We start from the raw sequence: 21841 nt of genomic DNA on the forward strand, positions 1-21841 counted from the left end.
ATTCTGGCACGCGTGACTGTTTTCTACCCTAGAAAACAGTCCCTTCAACTTCGCTCTTGTTTCTTCTTCCTTTGTTTGTGAGGGCTTCTCCTTCGCTCTTAGAGGGAGGCTTGGTAGACCTTAATTGCACCCAAAACAGTGAGATATGATGAACTGTACTTTTATGCTGTTATGGTCGCAGGCAGACCTTCCTTAACCTCACACGTGTGGCTGTAGCTACTCTAGAAATGACCTCTTTAACTTCGGTTTTGTACCCTTCTTTCTCAGTGTCCTTGGAGAGCCTATAGGCTTCCCTTTCACTTCCTTTCTTGGTTGTCTCTTCTTCGCTAATTTTCAGAGCTAAATTGATGTGTTGTATGAGGAGTGGAAAACCTCTATAAATAGAGGTTTGTCCCTCCTCTTTATGTCGACTTGACTATCCTTTAGGCCGACTTGACAGTCTCATCATATTCATCTTTTATTCATTATTTGGCTGCTTGGAGACTTCGTTGAGGCTAGGTGAGGATTCAACTTGGCTTGGAGGTGTTCCCATGACCTTGTATATTGACATACATGATGTAACATGCCCTCAAAGGGTCTCATCATAATTACATTTTGAATTTGACTTTCTAGAAGCGCTTTAAAATGTGCTTGACCTATTTTCAATGCAAGAAACTCATTGACAAATAATATAAAAGTAATTTCTCTTTTCTTGAATAAATACAAATATCTAAATTACATTTATGAAGACCGAACCTATAATTACATTTCCTTCAACAGAGAACTACTCCCACAATGGAGATGAGTGAATGCATCATATAATCTGATCTATGCCCAAGATAATTACCAATGTTGCATGACTCATACTCGTATAAGACTCATCTGGCTATTGACTTGTTGACTCGTATAAGACTCGGTAACGACTCGTATAAAACTCATATAAGACTCGTCAAAATGCAAAAAACCTTAAAATATGTTAAATTTTAAGCACAAAAAAGGAACTAATGACAATTCTAATTCTTATAAGTGATACAAGCCACAGTATATGCAATAATTCATAAAATCGTCTCATATCTATAAAAGTACAACATAACATATTCGATTTTTGTAAGCAAAACATTTAGATACTGAATAAGAAAAGGAATCATGATTCCATAATTAAAATAAAAAATGTTGACAAGTTCAAAATTTAAATACATGTCATACATGATAAATGATTGTCTCATAACAATCCTGAGTCTCATCACTAATAGACGCCCACGCCTACAATAAGCCCTCATGTAGCTAATGCTAACATCAGAAGTTTGAAGCAACTGTGAGGCAGTTGTATTTGGAGTTTCCTATTGAGATGGAAAACTAGAGAGATCCTCAGTCTCCTCATCAAGCCAACTCAAATCAGGGGACTCCTCCTCCAGAACGCAATTAGACTCTAAATCAATAGTATCTAATTAATATGTATCTGTATCCTTTGGTTGCACTTGTTTTGTGAGCATTCAAAGGTTGTAGTAGATGAAAACCAACTTCTCCAACCTCTCATGCTCCAACCTGTTTCTCTTTTTGCTGTGGATGTGCTCAAACATTGACCAATTGCGCTCGCAAGAAGAAGCACAGTAGGGTTGACTTAGAAATCTGATGGCGAATTCTTGTAATTGTGGTGCCTCAGTGCTGTACAAAAATAACAACAAAGATTATCAATTTGCAATGCCAAACATATAAAAGAGAACTAGCAAAATTACAAGCTAGGTTCTAACAATTTTCACTTACATGGCATTTTCTTGTCCTTGAGACGTTGGCTTGAGCTAAATCCAAACATGCCAGATGCTTTGTTGTACATATCTTGTTGTATGTTGGTTTTGTCTTGAATATCTTGATTCAGGAACATCTTCTCAATGCATATCATGACACCTATCATCACCTCGGGATCTCTTTGAACGTTAGACCCCTCATTATAGAATAAGCTCAGAATCCCAAAAAAATTTGCAAATTAAAACAAAATTGAAAACCCCAAAAAATTAAATTGAATACAAAAAATTTTAAAAAATTTACATGGAAAACATTCAAAGAAGGTTCATGAAGGCTACCTAAAGCTGGGTTTGATTTGATGAAGCCTCCTTTAGCCTCCTCTAAGAGCTCCTTCATTATGCAATGGAGTCACTCAACATGCATAGAAATGAGCCAAACACTTAAATGACAAGTGAATGACAAATGGATGCGAGAGAGGTGCTTCTAAAGCATTTTCTTGCCTGCAATTCCCTTTTCCTCCACCTCATTTTGAAAAAAGAAAAGAAAAATAAAAGAAAGAGAAATATTTTTTTTTGCAATCTGAGGTTCGACGGGTCTTATAGGGGTTCGATTTGGGTCTTATACGAGTACATGGGTCTAATGCGAGTTTGGTCGAGTAAGGGTGTTAAGCGCGGGTTCTATGTGATTGACTCGTCTCGCTATAGAACGCGCCAAGACCTGCAGGTACACGCAGGTCTTATCCGAGTGGTGCTTCACTGATAATTACAATAATTGCGACAAAAAACTTGATGCCTTTACAATAAAGCTTATTGGATATGTCTTCAAAAAATATTAATTAAATATATGGGTTCTCAAATATAGCTCCATATAATTTCATTACCATAGATTTTCATTACCATATAAAAGGAAATGAATGGCACATACCATACTACAAGCACTTATTTAAAAATTAGGAGTCCAATGTATAAGGAATATGTGTAATATATATATTCACCATATTTCGCTCAACGCACTCCCATACTCACTTCATGTTATAAACCATACATGCCATACCGACTTATACAAATTGATGCACACTTCATATTATACACTCACCAACGCACATATTAAAATTCAAGCTCATAAAAAACAATGCATCGTCGAGCATCATTCTATCCATACTTCAAACAACATCATATATACTTCAAACAACAACATCAAATAGTCCATCAAGAAATTTTGACACAAAGAATATGTTCGACTTTCAATTTATGCACCAAACCAATGTTTTAATGCATTAAAACTGTAGTTGAATGTACATACCATTCAAACGCATGGACTTTCAATTTATGCACTAGTTCAAACACACTACCTTAAAAAACTCAACGTAAAGAGGTGCTCGGCATGCATAGTGATGTTGGAGATTCTTCAACGCACACAATTCACGCTCCAGTATTCATTACAACGCCTCTTTTATTTAGTAAACACAAATTGGTAACGGTTCAACACGCACGCGAAGAGAATAAACCAATGACAGGCAACATTCAAAACTCAATGCACAGGAAACTAATCGCTCCAACAATACAATGCAGAGAACAATCAACGCTTCAAGAGTCAATGCAGAGGGACAAAGCATTTAGTGGACAAAGAACAGAGAAGGGAATATAGCAGTGGATAGGAGTTACAAGTGCAGAGAAACTAATTTTGGGAGTTGGCTCTGATACCATGTCAGGCCAGGAGTAACTCCACGAATGAAATTGTGTTTTGCATTAAGAGAGAATATGAATTTATACAAGGAGAGGGAGACTATTGGGTTTCATCTCCCAATGTCTCTTCGTCTTCCAACTTCCTTTATTTTTGCTATTAGCAATATTTACATAGGTTTTCCTAATCCCAAAGATTACATATTTACATAGAGCATTAAGTGGACAGTTAATAGAGCAGGGAATCTAGCAATGGATAGGAGTTACAGGAGCATAGAAACTAATTTTGGGAGCTGGCTCAACTCCACAAATGAATTTGTGTTTTTCATTAAGAGAGAATATCAATATATACAAGGAGAGGGAGACTATTGGGTTTCATCTCCCAATATCTCTTCATCTTCGAACTTCCTTTATTTTTTCTATTTACAATATTTACATAGATTTTCCTAATCCCACAGATTAATCTATGTCTAGAAAAGATGCTAAAATACCTAACTAACAAAGATTCTTACAAAACCAGCTTGTATCAAAGAAAGAAGAAAAGAACAAAGTACAAGCTTAGAAATCTCATGCACAAATGCCATTAGAAGTTTCAAAGAAAATTTATTGTTGAAAAATAGAGGGTTGACATCAAAAGATAATATAGAACTGTAGATGTAAGGTGGGAAGTTGAAATGGGCCTGAGCTCGTAGATTGGGAAGTTTTGGTTTTAGCATTGAGTGGTAGAGATGTGGAGTGGCTTTGAGTTTTCCCATTGGGCTTCTTTTTCGAATGTATATAATTTTGTTCAAGTTTGCCATTAAAATTTATTATTTTTTAAAATACAATTTTGTGTGAATTTATGGAGTTAATGATATGAGCTTGCAACTAGATTGATATAGCGGATTGTGTGTATTTGTGACATGTTTGATTCTTTATATCTAAAAGGTTTGTTGATATAATGTTTCAAGGAAATACTTGAATTCTAAAGTTTAGGGCTTTCCTAGTGTGTGAAAAACTAATTTTCTGTGGTTGTTTGTATTTTCATCATTCATTGATGTCAAGTACTTCTTTACTTTATTTTTATTTTTATTTTTTTGAATAATTTTGTTTGGTTGGGACTAGTTTGATTCCTTGCATTTCATTTTAATGGTTATTTTATTGGACGAGTGAGTAAATTCTCAATTATTATTATTCCATTGTTCAATAGACTAGAAAATTTCATTTCTCATTATCATAATCACTTGTTTTAGCCATTTTTGAGATCTTATTGGTGATTGGTAATTTCCCAAATTAATTTAATAATCTATGATGTGGAAACTTCTAGTTAGCATGATATGAAGAAATATGCGATCAACTCATTTCTTTTAAAATTGCACTGTGTTTGGCCAGATTCATTGCTTTTGAGAATTGTTGAAATATCTTTTTCTTCAAATGATAGACAAGCGAAGATCGCATCTAGTGAGCTACTTCATGCTATTTGCTTAGTCATGGTTGGAAATGCTGCAAAAGGACCAACAGGCCGTAAAGGACAGACACAACAAGTTGTAAGTCCTAAATTCTATAACTTGATGATTTGTGTGGTTTTCTAATTTTTAATTGTTAGCTGTTACATGTTTGAGACGTAAAACAAATTTTGTTTAAACACTCAATGTTACTGCTGAAACTGGCATCGAAGTGGAAAGGCTGACCATGGATGATAACTTGGGGCAACAAGGTGGGAATTGCATCACTGTTACGTCAGTACAATATTACCTAGATTTTAGGCCCACTGTAATGGATGACCTTGAAAAAAGTCTCTTTTTGTGAATTAATCTATACAGGCTTAGGATTTACTGCAATGAACCCAAAAATATGTATAACAATGTGAAGAACAAGAATTCAAACAAATGATTAAATGGTTCAAGATAACACATCAATGGCAATATCATTAAATCACAATTAACTACTTAAGAGATATGAGTTAGGAGTTAGTGAATTTGTGTGTTAAATCTGATTATAAAATGTGTAGCAAAAACAACTTTAGATTTCCATTGATTGATTATCATCCCAATAAATGAAACCTTGAAGAGGCTGTTTGAAAGAAACCAGTTTACGTTACTTTGAATCCCTAGGAATGGAATTGGCTATAAGATGACTGTGTCATACTTTAATTCGCAGTGCAGTATATGCTGAATTAGGTAAAAGCTTAAAGCTGTTCCACACTTCTAAATCTGTTTTATTGATGAATCAATGTAGAATTCCAAATTTGAAGTGGGAAAGAAGCCAATCCAAGAGATACATTTCCACCTTTAAGCAATATGTGTTGGACAATTTACCTAGGGCTTAGTATATGCAACAAAATAATAGCCCATGTGAGTTATAACCGAGCTCAGAACAAATATATCAATGAAATAAGCGATAATTTGAAATGATAGTGGTGAATTTCTGCTAGGGTTTTTCAATGTTAACTCTAAAATGAAAGATAAGCAACTAAGAGAAATTTAGAGATGAATTTTACCACTAGAAATGAATGTTAAACTTGTAGCAATATTCTAGTTAATGAAATAGATGGCAGGACTAATTATAATAAATTTGAAAGAAGAAAACCTAGCTGCAGGGTTTCTACAAATCTGGTCTTCATTTCTTGAATATAATTTCTAGATTTGAGTAAACCTCAAAGTCAATGCAAAGTAAGGTCATTTAGCCTTCAAAATACATAACTTTTGGGTCAATTTATCTTTTTAGGGTTTTAAGAAAAAATTAAGAATAGAACCTGATTACCCTAGTCTAAAAATTGAAATATGCAAATAATCTTATCCTATCCTAGGAAAGAAATCTAGATTATGATTTTTCTATTGTTGATTAGATTTCCTTTTGAATAAATAAACAGATTGGTTTTTGATTTTTTATAGTTTTGGTCGTTTGTTGGGAGAAGATAAGTGCTTTATTCTAACTAGGGCTTATGGTGTCAAGAAGAATGCCGCTCTTCAACTTTGTTTGATTTTATCTCAATGGATTAGGCTAAGAGACAAGAACCCAAAGGAAAGATTAGTGCCCTATCTAATGAAGATAAATTATGTAGATCAAGACCGTGCTAAAAGGGGTTCTCTAATGGGAGCACTTCCAAGTTCCACCAACAATATCAACTATAGCTTGATAAAAATATTAAATACCCTTGCTAGGGTTCCAAAGGATAGACAAAACAATGAATTAAACAAATATTAAACTAACAAAGGAAGAAGAGAATTTATTCCAAAATGTCTTCCCTCCAAGTTTTTATCTTATCCTAAATGGATTAATGTTGAAACTTGAGCTTATACAATCAATCATCCTTCAATGCTCCTGCTTCCCCTCAATTCAGTAGGGTTACATATATGTATATTTTCATTTTTCTAGAACCATTGTAAGCCCAAAGAATGCACGTCAAAAGTCTTGTAGGTCATGTGAAGGTTATGCATTATGGAATCCGTGGCCTAATAAGGTTGACCATGGCTAATCTACTTAGTCTTCACTCCTAGGTTCTTTTGTCCTGTATAGAATTGGAGGGCTTAGAGTGGGCTGACTTGGACTCATGGTTTAGAGGAGCAATTGAGTTTGTAGAGGTGATCGCATCCTTTGTGCACCAATGCCTTTCACACATGGTTGTTTTATTGATTCCACATGCATTTTTTGGCCATGACATATTCTTCATATCTCAACTCTTCAACATGGCAGTGTCATGTTTTCCAACATTTAACAATTCTCAAGGTAGCTTGTAAATCTGAATGCACAGGGTCATAGGGCTCAAAAGTCGTCATAGGCTTAGATTGCTTAGCATAATTTATACCTGCCATGCCTCATGAAATTTTTAAAAATTTTCGAAGTATCAGGAAAATATTCATAGTCCAAGAGGGCCATCCTACCTTTGTGGCACATGGAGGCTCTCTTGAGGCGAAAGGGGGTCCAATCTTTGGTAAAATGTGGCAAACAGGTTATTAAAAGGCATCTGTAATTTTTTTGCAAGACAATCCATGTCTCAGAATCTTCAAATCAAGCAAGGTGTTGGAGATAAGGGTGCTTCTAAGGGGATGACCAAACATGTGAGGGCTAATAGAGCCTTTCGAGCAAGTAAAGTGAATGTTATACCAAGCCAAGGATGGAAAAGGTCAAATTCACTCAAACTATAAGGAAAGTCATCAAAGGAAAAGGGAAAATCATCTTAATCAAGCAAATGGATAAGTCAACCTATCCAAGAGAGACATTGGGCATCAAAAAGCAAGAGGTTGAGGGTTCTAAGGCAAGTGAAGCAAGTTGTACCTTCTCTAGCCATTGCAGGCTTTCTTGAAGTCAAATCAAGCCTAATTCCCTCAAACCAAGCTCAATTCAAGTCAAATCAAAGCAAGTCAAGCTTCCATCAAGCAAATTAAGCTTCCAAAGCTAGTTTTTTGGCTTTTGTAGTCAGATCCACCCCTATTGTGGGAAGATTTAGTTATAAAAAATATTTTGTTATTTTAAGGCTTAGTCTCAAGGTTGTGGATGACAAGTGTTCTCGTTATTTTAAGGGAGGGTTTCAAACTAGCCATTAAAAGGAAAATTATAAAAGGCTAGTCCCTCACCTCATTTTGTGTTGTGAAAATGTGAGATTATTATGCCATAATAAGAACTTCATTTGGTGCAAACATCTTATCATGTGGATTGGCTTTTCTATTCTTTTTCTCCTTGGCTATTTTTAGATATCATGCTTGTATAAGATCTTTTGCAGCTTTTCTTCAACTCACACAAAGATATTGGATCAATCCATTGAGGTGCAGTCATGTGGAATAAAGGGCTAGGATGCGAGCCTTTACATCCTTTTTGTTGGACTAGGGTTGTCGAAATATGATTTTGGACTTAGCCCTTATTGGGGATTTCTCATTAAAGGACAGAATCTTTGCTATTTCCATCAATGTTGATAATATTGCCGATATCTCGGCGATATTCGTAAATATCGCGCTATTTTCCGGGAAACGAGATATCGGCACTAAAATATCACGATATTTTCCAAGTCTGAAAATCGCGTGAGAAATCCGAAATATCGGCGATAAATTTGAAAATATCGCGCGACGATTGTAAATATCGCGGGAGCCGGTTAAAAAAATTACGCGCGTGCTCTATAAATGAATTTTTCCACTTTCTGTTAAGTCATTTTGGTTTTTCACGCGCTGGAAGGTTGCTGCGAACTTCGAAGGAGGCCCGAGGGTTTGAGGGGTGCTGTCGTTTTCCATTGGGGCGCTGTCTGATACAGGTACCTTCAGGCTTCAATATATGCCTTACAAATTACAATATATGGCTATGCCTTCAATATATGCCTTGTATATATGCTGAATACCTTCAATATATGCGTTCAAGAATCAATATACAATATACGTTACGTCTGAAGTTTGAACAACAAAACCACATTACCTTTGGTTTATACAAAATATGGGAAGCATTTAAAATGTTCATGAAAAGTCACTTTCTATTGTTTCCACAATTTGATGCATCTGGTGAGGGCTGATGCTCGACAAAGGAACCCACAGGAATCGAACTGACAACCAGATGAGGACTAAACCCCACACTAACGAACTGGTTGCCAACTGTGAGCGTTTTACAGTAGTTACTTACCTTTGGATACATTATAGTCTCGGCCCACTTATGAAGAACTTGGCTTGGGGAAATTCACTGGAAAATTCGGCCCTGAGTTGGCATCATTGCATGGTATTACAGCGTCCCTTTTTCCACAAAATTTTATTCCCTTGGTTATCAACTTCAATCCCTACACAGACTTTTGACCTCTTCAGTCAAACCACACAGCCCACATTGAAATTTGGCCCTTCTGCTACAGGAATTTGGCCTTACTCAGAAAATTTGTCCTCTTGGTAGATGGGTCACTCTCTGGCAACCAATTAAGATTTTTTTGTGGATCAAAGATTGAAGAGTAGTGAGACAAACTTCATTTCTTCCATTAGCAGGTATGTTCTTAAAAACCTCTATGTTAATGATTTTTCATAGATTTAGGGTTATGCTTGCTTGTCTCTTTGCCTACCAACATTTTGTTTCTTTGTTTTTTTCCATTTGCTATGATTTTCATGCCCATGAACCAATGCAAGGGTTTTCTCCATATTTGGACAGCAAGCTTCATTTTTTTTTTCAACTTTCTTATGCACCCTCTTATTGCCATTTTTCATTCACATTGCAAAATGCAAATAATGTAGTAATTTTTTTTGAATGAGGTTGTTATTACTTATTATTTTTTCATTTTGTGTTGGGGGATTTAATGCCAATTTTTTGTTTTTTTTGTGCCCTAGGTTTGAATTAGTTCACTACAAATGTCAAATATGCCAAAAGCCTTGGACCCATTTTGGGAGTATGGGGAGGCTGTTGGTGGGGCAAATCAGGCATATATATCATGCAACTTGTGTGGGACCAAGATGTTAGGAGGGATTACACGATTGAAATACCATCTGGCTAAACTCTCTGCATATGATGCAGATGTGATGCCTTGTATGGTTTCTAGTGCAGAGGTTATACAAAAAGCTCGTGAAGCAATTGCTGAACAAGACAAAAAGAAAGCTGCTAGGGAGAGGCCAATGGTCTCAGATAGATAGCTGCTAGTTTTATTTGTTTTGCAACTTTTGCTACATATAAGTTTATAACTCATGATGATGAAATACTTTTAAAGTTTTATATATGTGATGTTGTTTTGTTTGAGTCCTTGATTGGACAATTATCACTATCAGGGATCAGCATGATATGTGATGTTATTTTGTTTGAGTCCTTGATTGGACAATTATCAGGGATCAGCAGGATTTGGTATCGCCTTTGAAGTTTGATGTATCATTTCTATTTGACATCATATATATCAATGCCTTCTTCATATTTATGTGCCAATGTGTTTAGTTCATGTTGTTATTGCTTTATATGTTTAGAAATCTGAAAAAAATGAATATATTATGCATTTTTTATGCTTGCCGATATTTGCCGATATTTTCGCCGATATTGCCGATAAGATATTTTCCAGACCCTCGCCGATATTTTCCCGATACCGATATTATCAACACTGATTTCCATAGTTGATCGATTGGATGGAGGTATTCCACATGGGAATCACTCCTAGTTGAATTTGGATCATCTAAGCATGGTTTGATATAATACATGGAGTACAAAGCAACTACACTTTTGGTTGATCATGTTACAAAAATACAAAGCATTGTGGTGGCATATTTGATCATAGTCCTTTGTGCTCTAATATTGTCTAATATTGTCAAGATAGGCACAAAATTTGTTTATCTGATGGATCATTCCCGGCGAAAAGATATTAGGTGCACTGAAGTGAGACTGATCTGTAACACTTAACAAAGCAATAAACTTTTTCAACATATAAGGAAAACTATTCTCATATAATAGAATGTATGCTATACTATCTTTTGGGAATATTGGTTTGCCAAGTAAAATTGGATTTTTTTTTTGAAAATCAATATTGCATGCCGCTTCAAGGCAAGGTGCATTGACACATTGGTTTTTTCGTGATGGTTGTTCTTTTGTTCACAACGCTTTCTTTGAACTTAGGCATTGCCTACAAATCTTGATGTTACATGTGTTATGGAAACATAGTTGTAGCTTTGTTTTCAATCAAGTGATTAACTCTGTCTGCTTTTACTTAATGATAAGATGAGGTATGCCACAAGCTTTCAACAAATGGAGCCTTGTTGATCAAATATGCTCAATCATTGGATCATGTGTAGTATTTTTCTTTTATTTCTTCTCTAGTAGCTCCTAGGAAGAGGTTATGAAGTTCATTGTATATGTTGAAATTTGGTTGTCATTGATGTCCCCAAGCAGTAGCCAGAAGAAGCCCCACTTTGATGATGAACATGTTTAGAAAGATCAGTGTTTTAGCTCTCAAGATCATTTTCATTTGATTCTCGTCATCCTGCTATTTCCAATGGTAGGTGGCATGCTACATTACTCCTCACGGTTGAGGAGATATGTCCATTCAAATTTGGAATGCCATTGTGTGGTCAAAATGCCCAAAAATAAGATGCAAATGGCTGTTCTTAGATTGGTCATAATTGGCATAAATTCTTAAGAAACTCTTATATAATTTTTATGGGGCTTGAACTGCCCTAGTTGGTCCTTTTAAAGAAATGCATCATTAATTCAACCTCAAAGGATGAATTAGGTGTGCCCTTTTACAAAAAATAAATTTTATATTTCCATTTTATATTTATGGCTGGTCGGTTCAGGGTTTTGGGCATGTTGCCTCCCCGCACCCCCACTCCCAGTTGAGCCCCCTCATTTTGTATAAAAAGAGACTTGGATCTCTCCAAAAGATGATCAATTCCTTCACATACATATCTATCTATTATTCTGACTTCAATAGGCTGAAATAGTCATGCTGATCTGTTGTTTGGGCTGAGGTTTTTTGAGCTAGTTGAGTTCATGTTTTACCATTTTGTGGAACTTTTTTCTTTGCTGGACAATGGCCTTCTCACCGAGGCAGGGTATTACTTGTTATATTTTTATGGAGGGTTTTTGTTGGATCAGAGATGATACTAAGGTAGACTTTGGAGGCAATTCTGAGACTGATCTGGGGCTCATTTAAGCCTCTGTTTTGGGCTACTTAACCAGAACTTAAGAAACACGGCTGGGCTGGATGATTTCAATCAGAGAGCCTTGTCAGACGGGCCTTCTTTCTCGTTCTTGTTGTCGGGATGTCGGATCCTTGTTACTGAGCGAATCACAAAGACCGCGGATTTACGCTCAGATTGACAAAAAAGACCACCGATCAATTATGCTACAGCACTTCAACTTATGGTTCTCTGATTGCTGTTCCTTCGACCCCTGAGATCAATCTAGCACTGTTCAAGCAGACTGATCTTGGCCTTCCTTACGCCCCATCTGTGACACTTATTCACGCTATTTTGAGGCTTGGTTTGATGACTGTTTGTGCTGGTTCTGAGGCTTAATCTCAGCCTTCCTTAGAATCTTTATCTTTCATTCTGTAAGATTTTCTACCTCTGCCTTGAATTCTCGAAATTTTATGAATACTTTGACCTTGGATGATACTTTCCTTGAATGATCATCTATGAATGTAACATAATATATATGACCTCCAAGCGATTTAGACATGGGACCACATACATCAGAGTGGATGAGATCTAAAATCTCTTGAGCTCTAGATGTACTATGTGCAAATGGTTTCTTTGCATTCTTTCCCAGAGCACAACCTTTGCAATCTCCTTCATGGTCTTCTTTGAGATTTGGTATCCCATTTACAATGGAGTTTAGAGTTGGAAAGATCCTGTAATGAAGATGGCCCAATCTTCGATGCCAAAGTTCACACAGACTTATCTCAGTGTGGACAAGTGCTTGACATAGAGGAGATGAGAGTCTGTAGAGTCTTCCTTCTCGAACTGCAATGGTTCTAGCTTTTTCAATGTTAGAATCTTTAGCCGAAACCACTACTTTACCATCTATAAAAGCAGCCCTATCTCCTTTTTCTTCTAATGATGAAATAGAAATAAGATTTTTGCACAAAACTAGAACATATAGAATGTTGTTGAGATGAATATTACCTCCTCCTTCCAGCTCAATTGATGTAGATCCAATGTCTTTTACCGCATAACTCTTGCTGTCACCAAGCTCCAAAGAGTATGAGGACTTCCCTTTGGAAAGGTTTTAAGTTGCTTGTGATATCCAACCACGTGTCTTGAAGCTCCACTATCTATCACCCATATATTTTCATCTTGAAATGTTCCGGTAAGGGCTGAGAACAATCCTTCATTCTTTGAAGATTTGAGATCTTTGGAAGAGAAGAGACTATTCCATACTGCCTTGAAACTTTGCTTGATGAGACTTACTAATGATGAACACTTCTTTTCAAGCTTCTTCATAATAGAGTTGACCTTCTTCATGCCTTGTGCTAACCATAGCTCTGATACCATGTTGAAGAATCTAAGGGAAGATGACATTATTGATTCTTCTAACTATGATAACTAATTGTGATGTCTTTTTACTTATTAGGATTATCTTCTTCTTCTTATCATTACAGTATGTTCTTCAATCATCAATTAGCTACCAAAACCAAGAAGATCAACAAGATACAAGTACACAAGATGTAGGCTCCAAGCCAGGGCAAAACCTCTCCTCTTGAGAGGAAAACCCTTCAATCTCTTCTTATAGATTCTTTATTGACTAATACCAAGACCTTTGACCAACACTGAAGCCCTTGCAAGACCAAGATCAACTTCTCAATAATGTGCTTGCTTTACTGCTTTCCAATACCAACAGAATCTCTTCCGGCAACAGTTCTTCAACCTTTAGCCACAGTTTTTCAGCCCTAATTGCAGATCTGCAACTTCGGCCCGCTTGCCAGTAGCTGCTACTTTGCACGTGTGGACTAGAACTGCTTCTTCTTTGCCCTCAGCTGCCTCAGTTGACCTAATTTGTCTTCTGGATCTAGAAGGGGACTTTGTTGGCCCTTCCTTCTGCCCTTTTTCATCAAATCGAACCCTCACAATGAAACCCTAGCGAAGCAATAGAAACCCTATCGAAAAGGTGCAAAATTTCAACCCTCTTCTTCGCGCGTATGGAGAGAAAGAGAGAGAGAGGAACCCAAAGCACTTTTTCTCCTTCTTTTGCCTTCTTCGCTACCCTTTTCTGCTTCTTCCTTCGCAGGAGAGAGAGGAATGAGTGTGTCCAAATGAGGTCGAACTGTCTCCTATATATAGGTCTTCCATGGGTACGAATTCCAACTTCTAGGTCAACTTGACAGGCTGGTAGGCCAACTTGGTCTCGGAAGGCTTAGTAAAATACAAAAATAATTCTTTTTACAATTTACAAGATGCCTGATGGGGTCTTCATATTTTGACAATGTCCCTATTTGACGTCTTGACCTAGGACAACCCTAGAAGCACTTTCAATTAGTGCTTGACCTATAAAGCAGATTTCTTAGGCAAGAAACCCAAGCTCGATAATAATAATAATCATTTTTCTTTCTTTTAAAAAATACAAGAATCAAAAGTACATTTCATATTTATGAAGACCAAACCTAGTTACACTTTGTTCAACAGGTAGAACATTATTTATATTCTAGTAGAAGGGGTCAAAGAAACACAAATTCTAAGGCATACTTGTTAAAGAAGGTATTATATATTGGTTCTTGGTGAAGAGACTTCTAGAAGAGCACTCGAATCATGAGACTTGGCACTTGTACAACTGCTTTGGAGAGTGCCCTACTTCATTGACTTGGTATGCTATATTATTTAGGTTGAATTGGCTATTTTGAGGAGTGCCGTTGCACATGGTGAGGGTAAGTGACATTTTTTGGTCTTCATAATGACATGTAATTGTGATTTTTATGAAAGAAGAAAAATAAAATTATTGTAATGCTTGCAACATGGGTTTCATGAGCAAGAGATTTTATTTTTAGTTGATTCTCCCATTGAGAGTCCTTGTCATCTAGGCATAAACGTCTAAAGAGTGATTGTCATGTAATGAAGACATGTTACACATTGTAAAGAGTCACATTTGTCTTTCTAAGTAACCGTCCATGCCCTTGTCACTAGCCCTCACTCAAGTCAGCCCTTTAACGAAGGGATAATTCTAGAAAGGTGAAGTCGGCCTGCTCCGAGAGATCATGTCGTCCTAACTACTATGGACAAACGACTATATATAATACCCATGCTCGGCCTCATTTTGAAGCAAGCAATTCGGTGAAGCAAGTCTGTCATCACAAGTGCACAATTCATCATAGAAAGAGCCTCTAAGCCAACAAGGAACGAAGGAAGGATAGCGAAGGAGAGAGGCATAATTAAGGACTGTTTTGGGCTAAGTGTATCCTCACACATAGAAAGGCTACATGTCCGAAGTTGACAAGGGAGGATCGAGGATTGCAGTCACCTAGAAGTATTCTTGTTTGGGTGGAAATCTTCGCTGAAGCAAGCAGAGTAAGATAGAGAAAGAATCTCCCTCTTGAAGAGACTATTCAAGGAACAAATCTGATCTAGGGTTTCCGTTATCAAGAAGAGGAACCGTACATCTACAAGAAGAGGCCGAAATTTTGAAGGAAGGCGAAAAGGAGAAAAGGAAGAGCAATGTTGGGGAGGAGGCTAGTGACTTGGTTTTGGGAGGACTCTAGTGTCAAGGGTCTTTGTCATGGTCTTGGTATTCATCCAATTGAAGGTTCTATAAGAAGAATTTCATTTGGGTTTTCCTCTCAAAGTGTGAGAGGTTTTAGCACTGACTGACAAGCCTCTATACTGTGTCTCTTGTCTCTTTTTTGTGCATGAATTGGTAATTGTCTTGATGAAAAGAACACAATGTTAATTCAAGAAGAAGAAGATCCTAATCAAGAAGTAAAAAGACTATCACAAGCAATTACCATAAGTAGAGAAATCACCTAACTATTGATGCCCTAGATTTCTCAACATGGTATCAGAGCTAAGGTGCTAAAGTCAAGAAGAGTTATCTAATCAAGGAGACACACAAGGATCGAGTTTCAAGAAAGGGATGAAACTGAGACAAAGGATACCAAAGCAAATGTTCACAATTGTTAAGTTATGGTATGTTCTATGCTTAGAGCAATTTACTTCTTTTTATTATTTTTATCCACAAATTAGCAATCACATGTACATTAAGTAAAGTGCAGATAGAACATTAAACGTTCGACAGAAAACAAGCCAAGACAAGAGACACAAGATGTGGCAGCTAGCCATGGACAAACCCCAATATGGGGAACCCTTTGATCAAATCTTCCTTTATCTTCAATAATTCAGCAGAAAGAAATAATACATAAATCTGATTTACATCAGCAGCATCAAACCCTAGATCAGCCCTAAACTAGAGCAAACAATATCTTGCAAACCGACCATCGGATCGGCTTGATCCCTTCACCAAAAAATGCGGCCTTCTGAGGAGAGTCAATTTCACCTACAACGCAATTCTGAGAGAGAGTCTGATGGTCAACGCTGGTCAAACTTCCGATCTGTAGTTGCAACCCTAAATTCTGCGTCCTTCCTTCCACACGTGTGAGAGAAGAGTTCCTTTCTGCGCAGTAGGAGAAGAGCCTCTTTTCTGCGTAGGAGAGAGAGAGAGATGTGATGAGATGTGAGTGACCAAATGAGGAAAAGACCTCCTGTATTTATATACAAATGTTGATGATGAATAGATGCGTCTGTTGGGCTTCTGGGCCTACATGAGTTGCTGGTCGGCTTGATAATTATTCCATAATCAAAATAAATTCATATCTCCATAAATACTTATCGGAATCAGATTATCTTTAGATCAATCCTACACCTCTCAACGAGAGGAGTCTAGGAAAAATATTATCAGCCATGAATAAGGTGACCCACATGGAGTTTGGCCTTAGTTGCCAATTTTAACACTCCTTCTCAACTAGGGAGAACTTCATCAACAATTTGTTTGTCTGTCGCTACTATTCATCCATCAAATGCACTGCGCTGTACAACTTGACCCCTGATCTGCTTTGCTCTGTTCTGCCTTGTGCTGATTTGCTATGCTCTGCTCGAATTATGAAGAAGAAGAAGTCATCGAGGATGTACCATACGATCCTCCATTGACTCAAAGTCAGTCTCGGAGTGTGTACCACTGGTCCCAGACTAGTCCTCAACCGACCCGAAGTCAGTTTCATAGTCGGTAGAACTCCTACCACTGGTCCCAGACCAGTATCATTGATCCCAGATCAACGAAGGTCATCCTAGCATAGGGAGTACGGTAGATACAATGATGCGTCCATCGGTACTACTATGGTCCCTATCCTCATTTCCCTGCTTATTTATCAAATGAGAGGTACTTCCCATGAGTCCTAGACTGCATGGGTAGGATGCCTTGACAGGAGAACTAATCATCCTGTCCATAGGAGAGCGAATCATCCGGTCCAGTGGATGCCACGGAGAACTAATCATCCTCGCCCATAGGAGAGCGAATCATCTTATTCCACAATCGCCATGGAGAACACATCATCTAGGCCTCACAGGAGAAGTAATCATCCTGCTACATAATCGTCATGGAGAACACATCATCCAAGCCTCATAGGAGAACTAATCATCTTGCTACATAATCGTCATGGAGAACACATCATCCGGACCTCACAGGAGAACTAATCATCTTGCTACACAATCGTCATGGAAAACACATTATCCAGACCTCACAAGGGAACTAATCATCCTGCTACATAGTTGCCATGGGGTGTCACAGGGAAAGTTTTGATTCTTTTACCTTGTACATGTGCACCACCAAGGAATGGTGAGTCACCCTGTGGTTATATGTCGCTCCAAGAAGTACCCTGCACCCCCCGGAGCTCCAAGAGCTCAATACATCATACAGGACCCTCATCAGAGGGTTTCTGAGCGACACCAAGTCATTCTCGGAAAGTCAGAAATTTGACCTTTCCTAGGGGCTTTGTCAGAATGTCGGCGACCTGTTCATTTGTACTGATATGTTGGAGCCTTATAGCTCCTCGCTGCACCATATCTCGAATATAGTGGTACTTGATATCGATATGCTTGGAGTGATCATGAAATACGAGATTCTCTGCTAAACGAATCCCACTCTGGTTATCACACTGGATCACAGTGGTATCTAATGTAAATCCAAACAACTCACTGAAGAGCTTTTGTAACCAGACTGCCTCACAAGTGGCCATGCTAGCAACAATAAACTCTGCCTCGGCGGTGCTCAAAGCCACCGGCTTCTGCTTCCTGCTCATCCAGGATATCGAAGCAGATCCCAAGGAGAAACAACACTCGGAAGTGTTCTTAAGATTCACCACACTACCTGCCCAATCAGCATCAGTGTATCCAAGTAGTCTCACATCTCCGGCAGTGTATCTTAACCCATAAGTAATTGTACGACGAAGATATCTCAATAGATTCTTGGCACCAATCCAATGTAATGATGTGGTGAGGTTCAACCATATGTTGAATCAACGTGTTCACTGCCAAGCATATATTTGAATGGGAGTTCACTAAGAACATTAATGCTCGGACGAGTTGACGATACTTGGTGGCATTTCCTAAAACATGTCCAGCAGCGCTACCGCGTAACTTCTTAAAGTCAAGCTCCATCGGGGTAGTTACAGGCTTGCAGTCCACCATACCGAATCTTTCCAATATCTTCACCACATATTTTCCTTGAGATAGGAAAATTTCCCTTGGCTTCTGCCAGACTTGAAGTCCTAGGAAATAGTGCATCAGTCCTAGGTCCTTCATTGCAAATTTAGAAGCCAACTCCCTCTTACATTTGTGAATGAGAGGGTTTGCACCTGTTAGAAAGAGGTCATCCACATACAGCACCAGTATGAGAGGTTTGTCATCTTCAACCTTAAAGTAAAGGTTAGGATCAGCTTCACTCCTAGTGAATCTCAGCTTCATCAAGTAGCTATCGATCCTCTCATACCATGCTCGGGGTGCTTGCTTCAACCCATAGAGAGCCTTCTTCAGCCTACATACATGATATTTTCGATCATAAATCTCAAATCCTTTGTGTTGCTCCACGTAGACCTCTTCTTTGTTCGAACCATGCAAGAAAGCGGTCTTGACATCCATCTGATGTAGGTTCCATCCTTGTGAAGTCGCAAGGGCTATGATCGAGCGGATGGTGGTATATCTGGCAACAGGTGTAAAAATCTCGTCATAGTCTATAGATTCCTTCTGGGAGAAGCCATGATTGAGAAAACGAGCCTTATACTTTTCCGTACTTCCATCTGCTGCATGCTTTATCTTGTAAAGCCATTTAGAAGTGACAATTGTCTTGTCCTGGGGTCTGGGAACTACTTCCCAGACATCACTCTTCATAACAGGCTCATATTCTTTGGTCATAGCATCCTTCCATACTTGATGTTTGACGGCATCTGAGAATGATGAAGGCTCATTTTGTATGATCGTGCTCATGATGGTTAGGTATCCCTGATACCTGTTAGGTTTCTTACTTTCACGGAAGGTTCCTCGAGGTGCAGTGTGTCCTTCAGCATCATCGAGTAGCCCCTTAAGCCAAGAGGGCCTCTTCTTAGAAGAGGAAGGCTCAGGTGGATCAATAGGATCCATGGGTTCATCCACATCGGACATTGTTACATCATCTTTTTGTTTTGGTTCCCTGGTGTCAGCTTGTTGAGAGCTCCTTAAAGTAGGAAGATTGTTCACCTTACTGAGAGCCATATCTTCGTTAAAGGTGACATCATGACTAATCACGACTTCCCTTTGACTGGCTACATAGATTCTATAGCCCTTAGTATTTTCACCATAGGCCATGAAGATTCCTTTCTTTCCAGATGCACCCAATTTCTTCCTTTCCTCTATCAGCACATGAAAATATATAGGGCTTCCAAATATTCTAAAATGAGATACGTCAGGTTTCTTACCGGTGAACATTTCTTCCGGAGTCTTGGAGCCCAATGCTTGATGAGGGCATCGGTTTTGTACATATACGGTGGTGCTTGCAGCTTTGGCCCATAGAAACTTCAGAAGTCTTTGATCATGGAGCATGGCACAGACAACTTCCACAATCGTATGGTTCTTCCTTTCCGCCACACCATTCTGTTCAGGAGTATATGGTGTAGTAGTTTCCCTCTTAATGCCAGCCTCTTTACAAAAGTCATGAAACTCGTTAGATTCATATTTAGTCCCATTATCAGTCCTTAAGATCTTGATCTTCTTTTTGGTTTGATTCTTGATTAAGGCTTTGAAGTGTCGAAACCAAGAGAACACTTCATCCTTCTTTTTCAAGAAGTATATCCAAGTCTTTCGAGAATAGTCATCTGTAAAAGTAAGGTAATATGAATATCCTCCCAAAGAGTTCACAAGCATCATACCAGATATGTCTGAGTGAACCAACTGTAATATATCGAAGGTCTTGCTTTGGCTTGGGGGGAATGGTCCCCTTTTGAGCTTTCCTTCGGCGCATCCCGAACATACACCTTATTTCTCTACTTGGAATTCGGGCATCCCTGTCACCATCTGTCTTACATTGGGTAGAGCTTTATAATGAAGGTGGGCAAACCTCTGATGCCAAAGTTCGGACTGAAGAGATGTGTGACAAGACATGACACCTAGTGGAATTCCACCGACTTGATATAATGAATCAACTCGAAACCCAAGAGTGAAGGCATCTTTAACATTGTTTTTCCATACACGTACCTTTCCATCGCTGAAGGTCACCTTGTAGCCTTTGTCTTCCATTGCCGAGATGGACACCAAGTTCATTTTGAGGTCAGGTACATATAATAAATCCTGTAAGTGGATCGTATTACCTTGATTCAATTTAAGAGAGACATTGCCTACACCTTTCACGGGATATTTCATATTATCTCCAAGGACAATTTTCAGGTTAGTTTCTTTCTTTATTAGATTATGGAGAACATCTTTGTAACCAGTGAAATGCCTTGAGGCACCACTATCAATAAGCCAAATTCCCAGCGAGTCCGAAGGAGCAGAGGTAGATAGAGCAGCTAGTGATAATATTAATCCTGCTTATTGTCAACAGTGTTAGATGCATACCTGAAATTTCTAGCCTTCTTGAATGATTGTCCTCTTCCTTGATTTCCAACACTCCTTTTACCTCTACTATTAGATTTTCCATTCCTTTGATTGCCATGAGAGGGATTTTGATTGTCGTCCTGGTGAGAGGTCCTTCTATCAGGGCATTCCCTTGCATAGTGACTTGCATTATTGCAAATGTAACATCGTCCTTTTCTTCCACCCTTAGGTCCAGCCTTTCTTTTTGATTTAGTCATGGAATTGTTTATTTTCTTAGCCTGAGAAGAAAAGGCAGCAGGAGGACCTTTAGGCATGGGCATTTCTTGCTCTTCTATCCTTGTTTCTTCTTGAATGCATCTTGCCATTAATTCCTCGAAACCAGGAATTACGTTATTGTTGAGAAGAGTAGTCTTGAACACGTACCATTCAGATGGTAATCCTCCAAGGGTTGAGAGTGCCATTTCCCTATCAGTAATAATTTCTCCAATAGATAGGAGATCGTTCTTGATCTCGGTGATTCTTAAGAAATATGCTTGCATGCTCTCATCTTTGCCCTTCTTAATTTCCTTCAGCTTATTTCTAAGAAACAAAACTTGATTTGCATCATTAACTTTAAATAAACTCACCAGTCTATTGTAGATTTCCTTGGAGGTGTTCAGATCGGAGATGTAGGCCACCAAATGTTTGTCGATAGAGTCCCGGATGATCTTCTTAGCTTTTACTTCCCCCTTGGTCCATTTGTTCCTAGCAGCAGCAAATGCATTTGATGGAGGCTCAGCAATTCCGCCTCTCACATGGTCCAACACTTCCTGTTCTTCTAATGTTAGATCGAGAGACATTTTCCATCCGTGGTAGTCAGACTTCCAACGGAGCTTGTCTTCAGCAGTGAAGTGTGTTGAGGACCCCATGAATTCTTTTTGGATAGCCTGCCAATCTTCTCTTCGTGATTGCTCTTGCTCTTGCTTGGGCTTTGTCTTCACCTCA

At 38.3% G+C, this 21841-nt stretch overlaps 1 protein-coding gene across 2 annotated transcripts in view; it reads left to right on the forward strand.

Moving 5' to 3' along the window:
• LOC149217625 (uncharacterized) overlaps positions 1-21841 on the forward strand; it is a 283620-nt gene that overhangs the window by 44544 nt on the left and 217235 nt on the right. The window contains exon 3 of one of the 2 annotated variants that reach the window (XM_089393009.1): positions 4776-4930. In XM_089393009.1, the coding sequence (XP_089249135.1) occupies positions 4776-4930 (155 nt within the window). The remainder of the gene's footprint in view (positions 1-4775; positions 4931-21841) is intronic. The other variant, XM_089393010.1, reaches the window with a different exon arrangement.

Source organism: Pinus tabuliformis, chromosome 1_1, assembly GCF_031772625.1.
Source record: "Pinus tabuliformis cultivar Carrire ecotype Pingquan chromosome 1_1, CPIR1, whole genome shotgun sequence".
NCBI lineage: Eukaryota > Viridiplantae > Streptophyta > Pinopsida > Pinales > Pinaceae > Pinus > Pinus tabuliformis.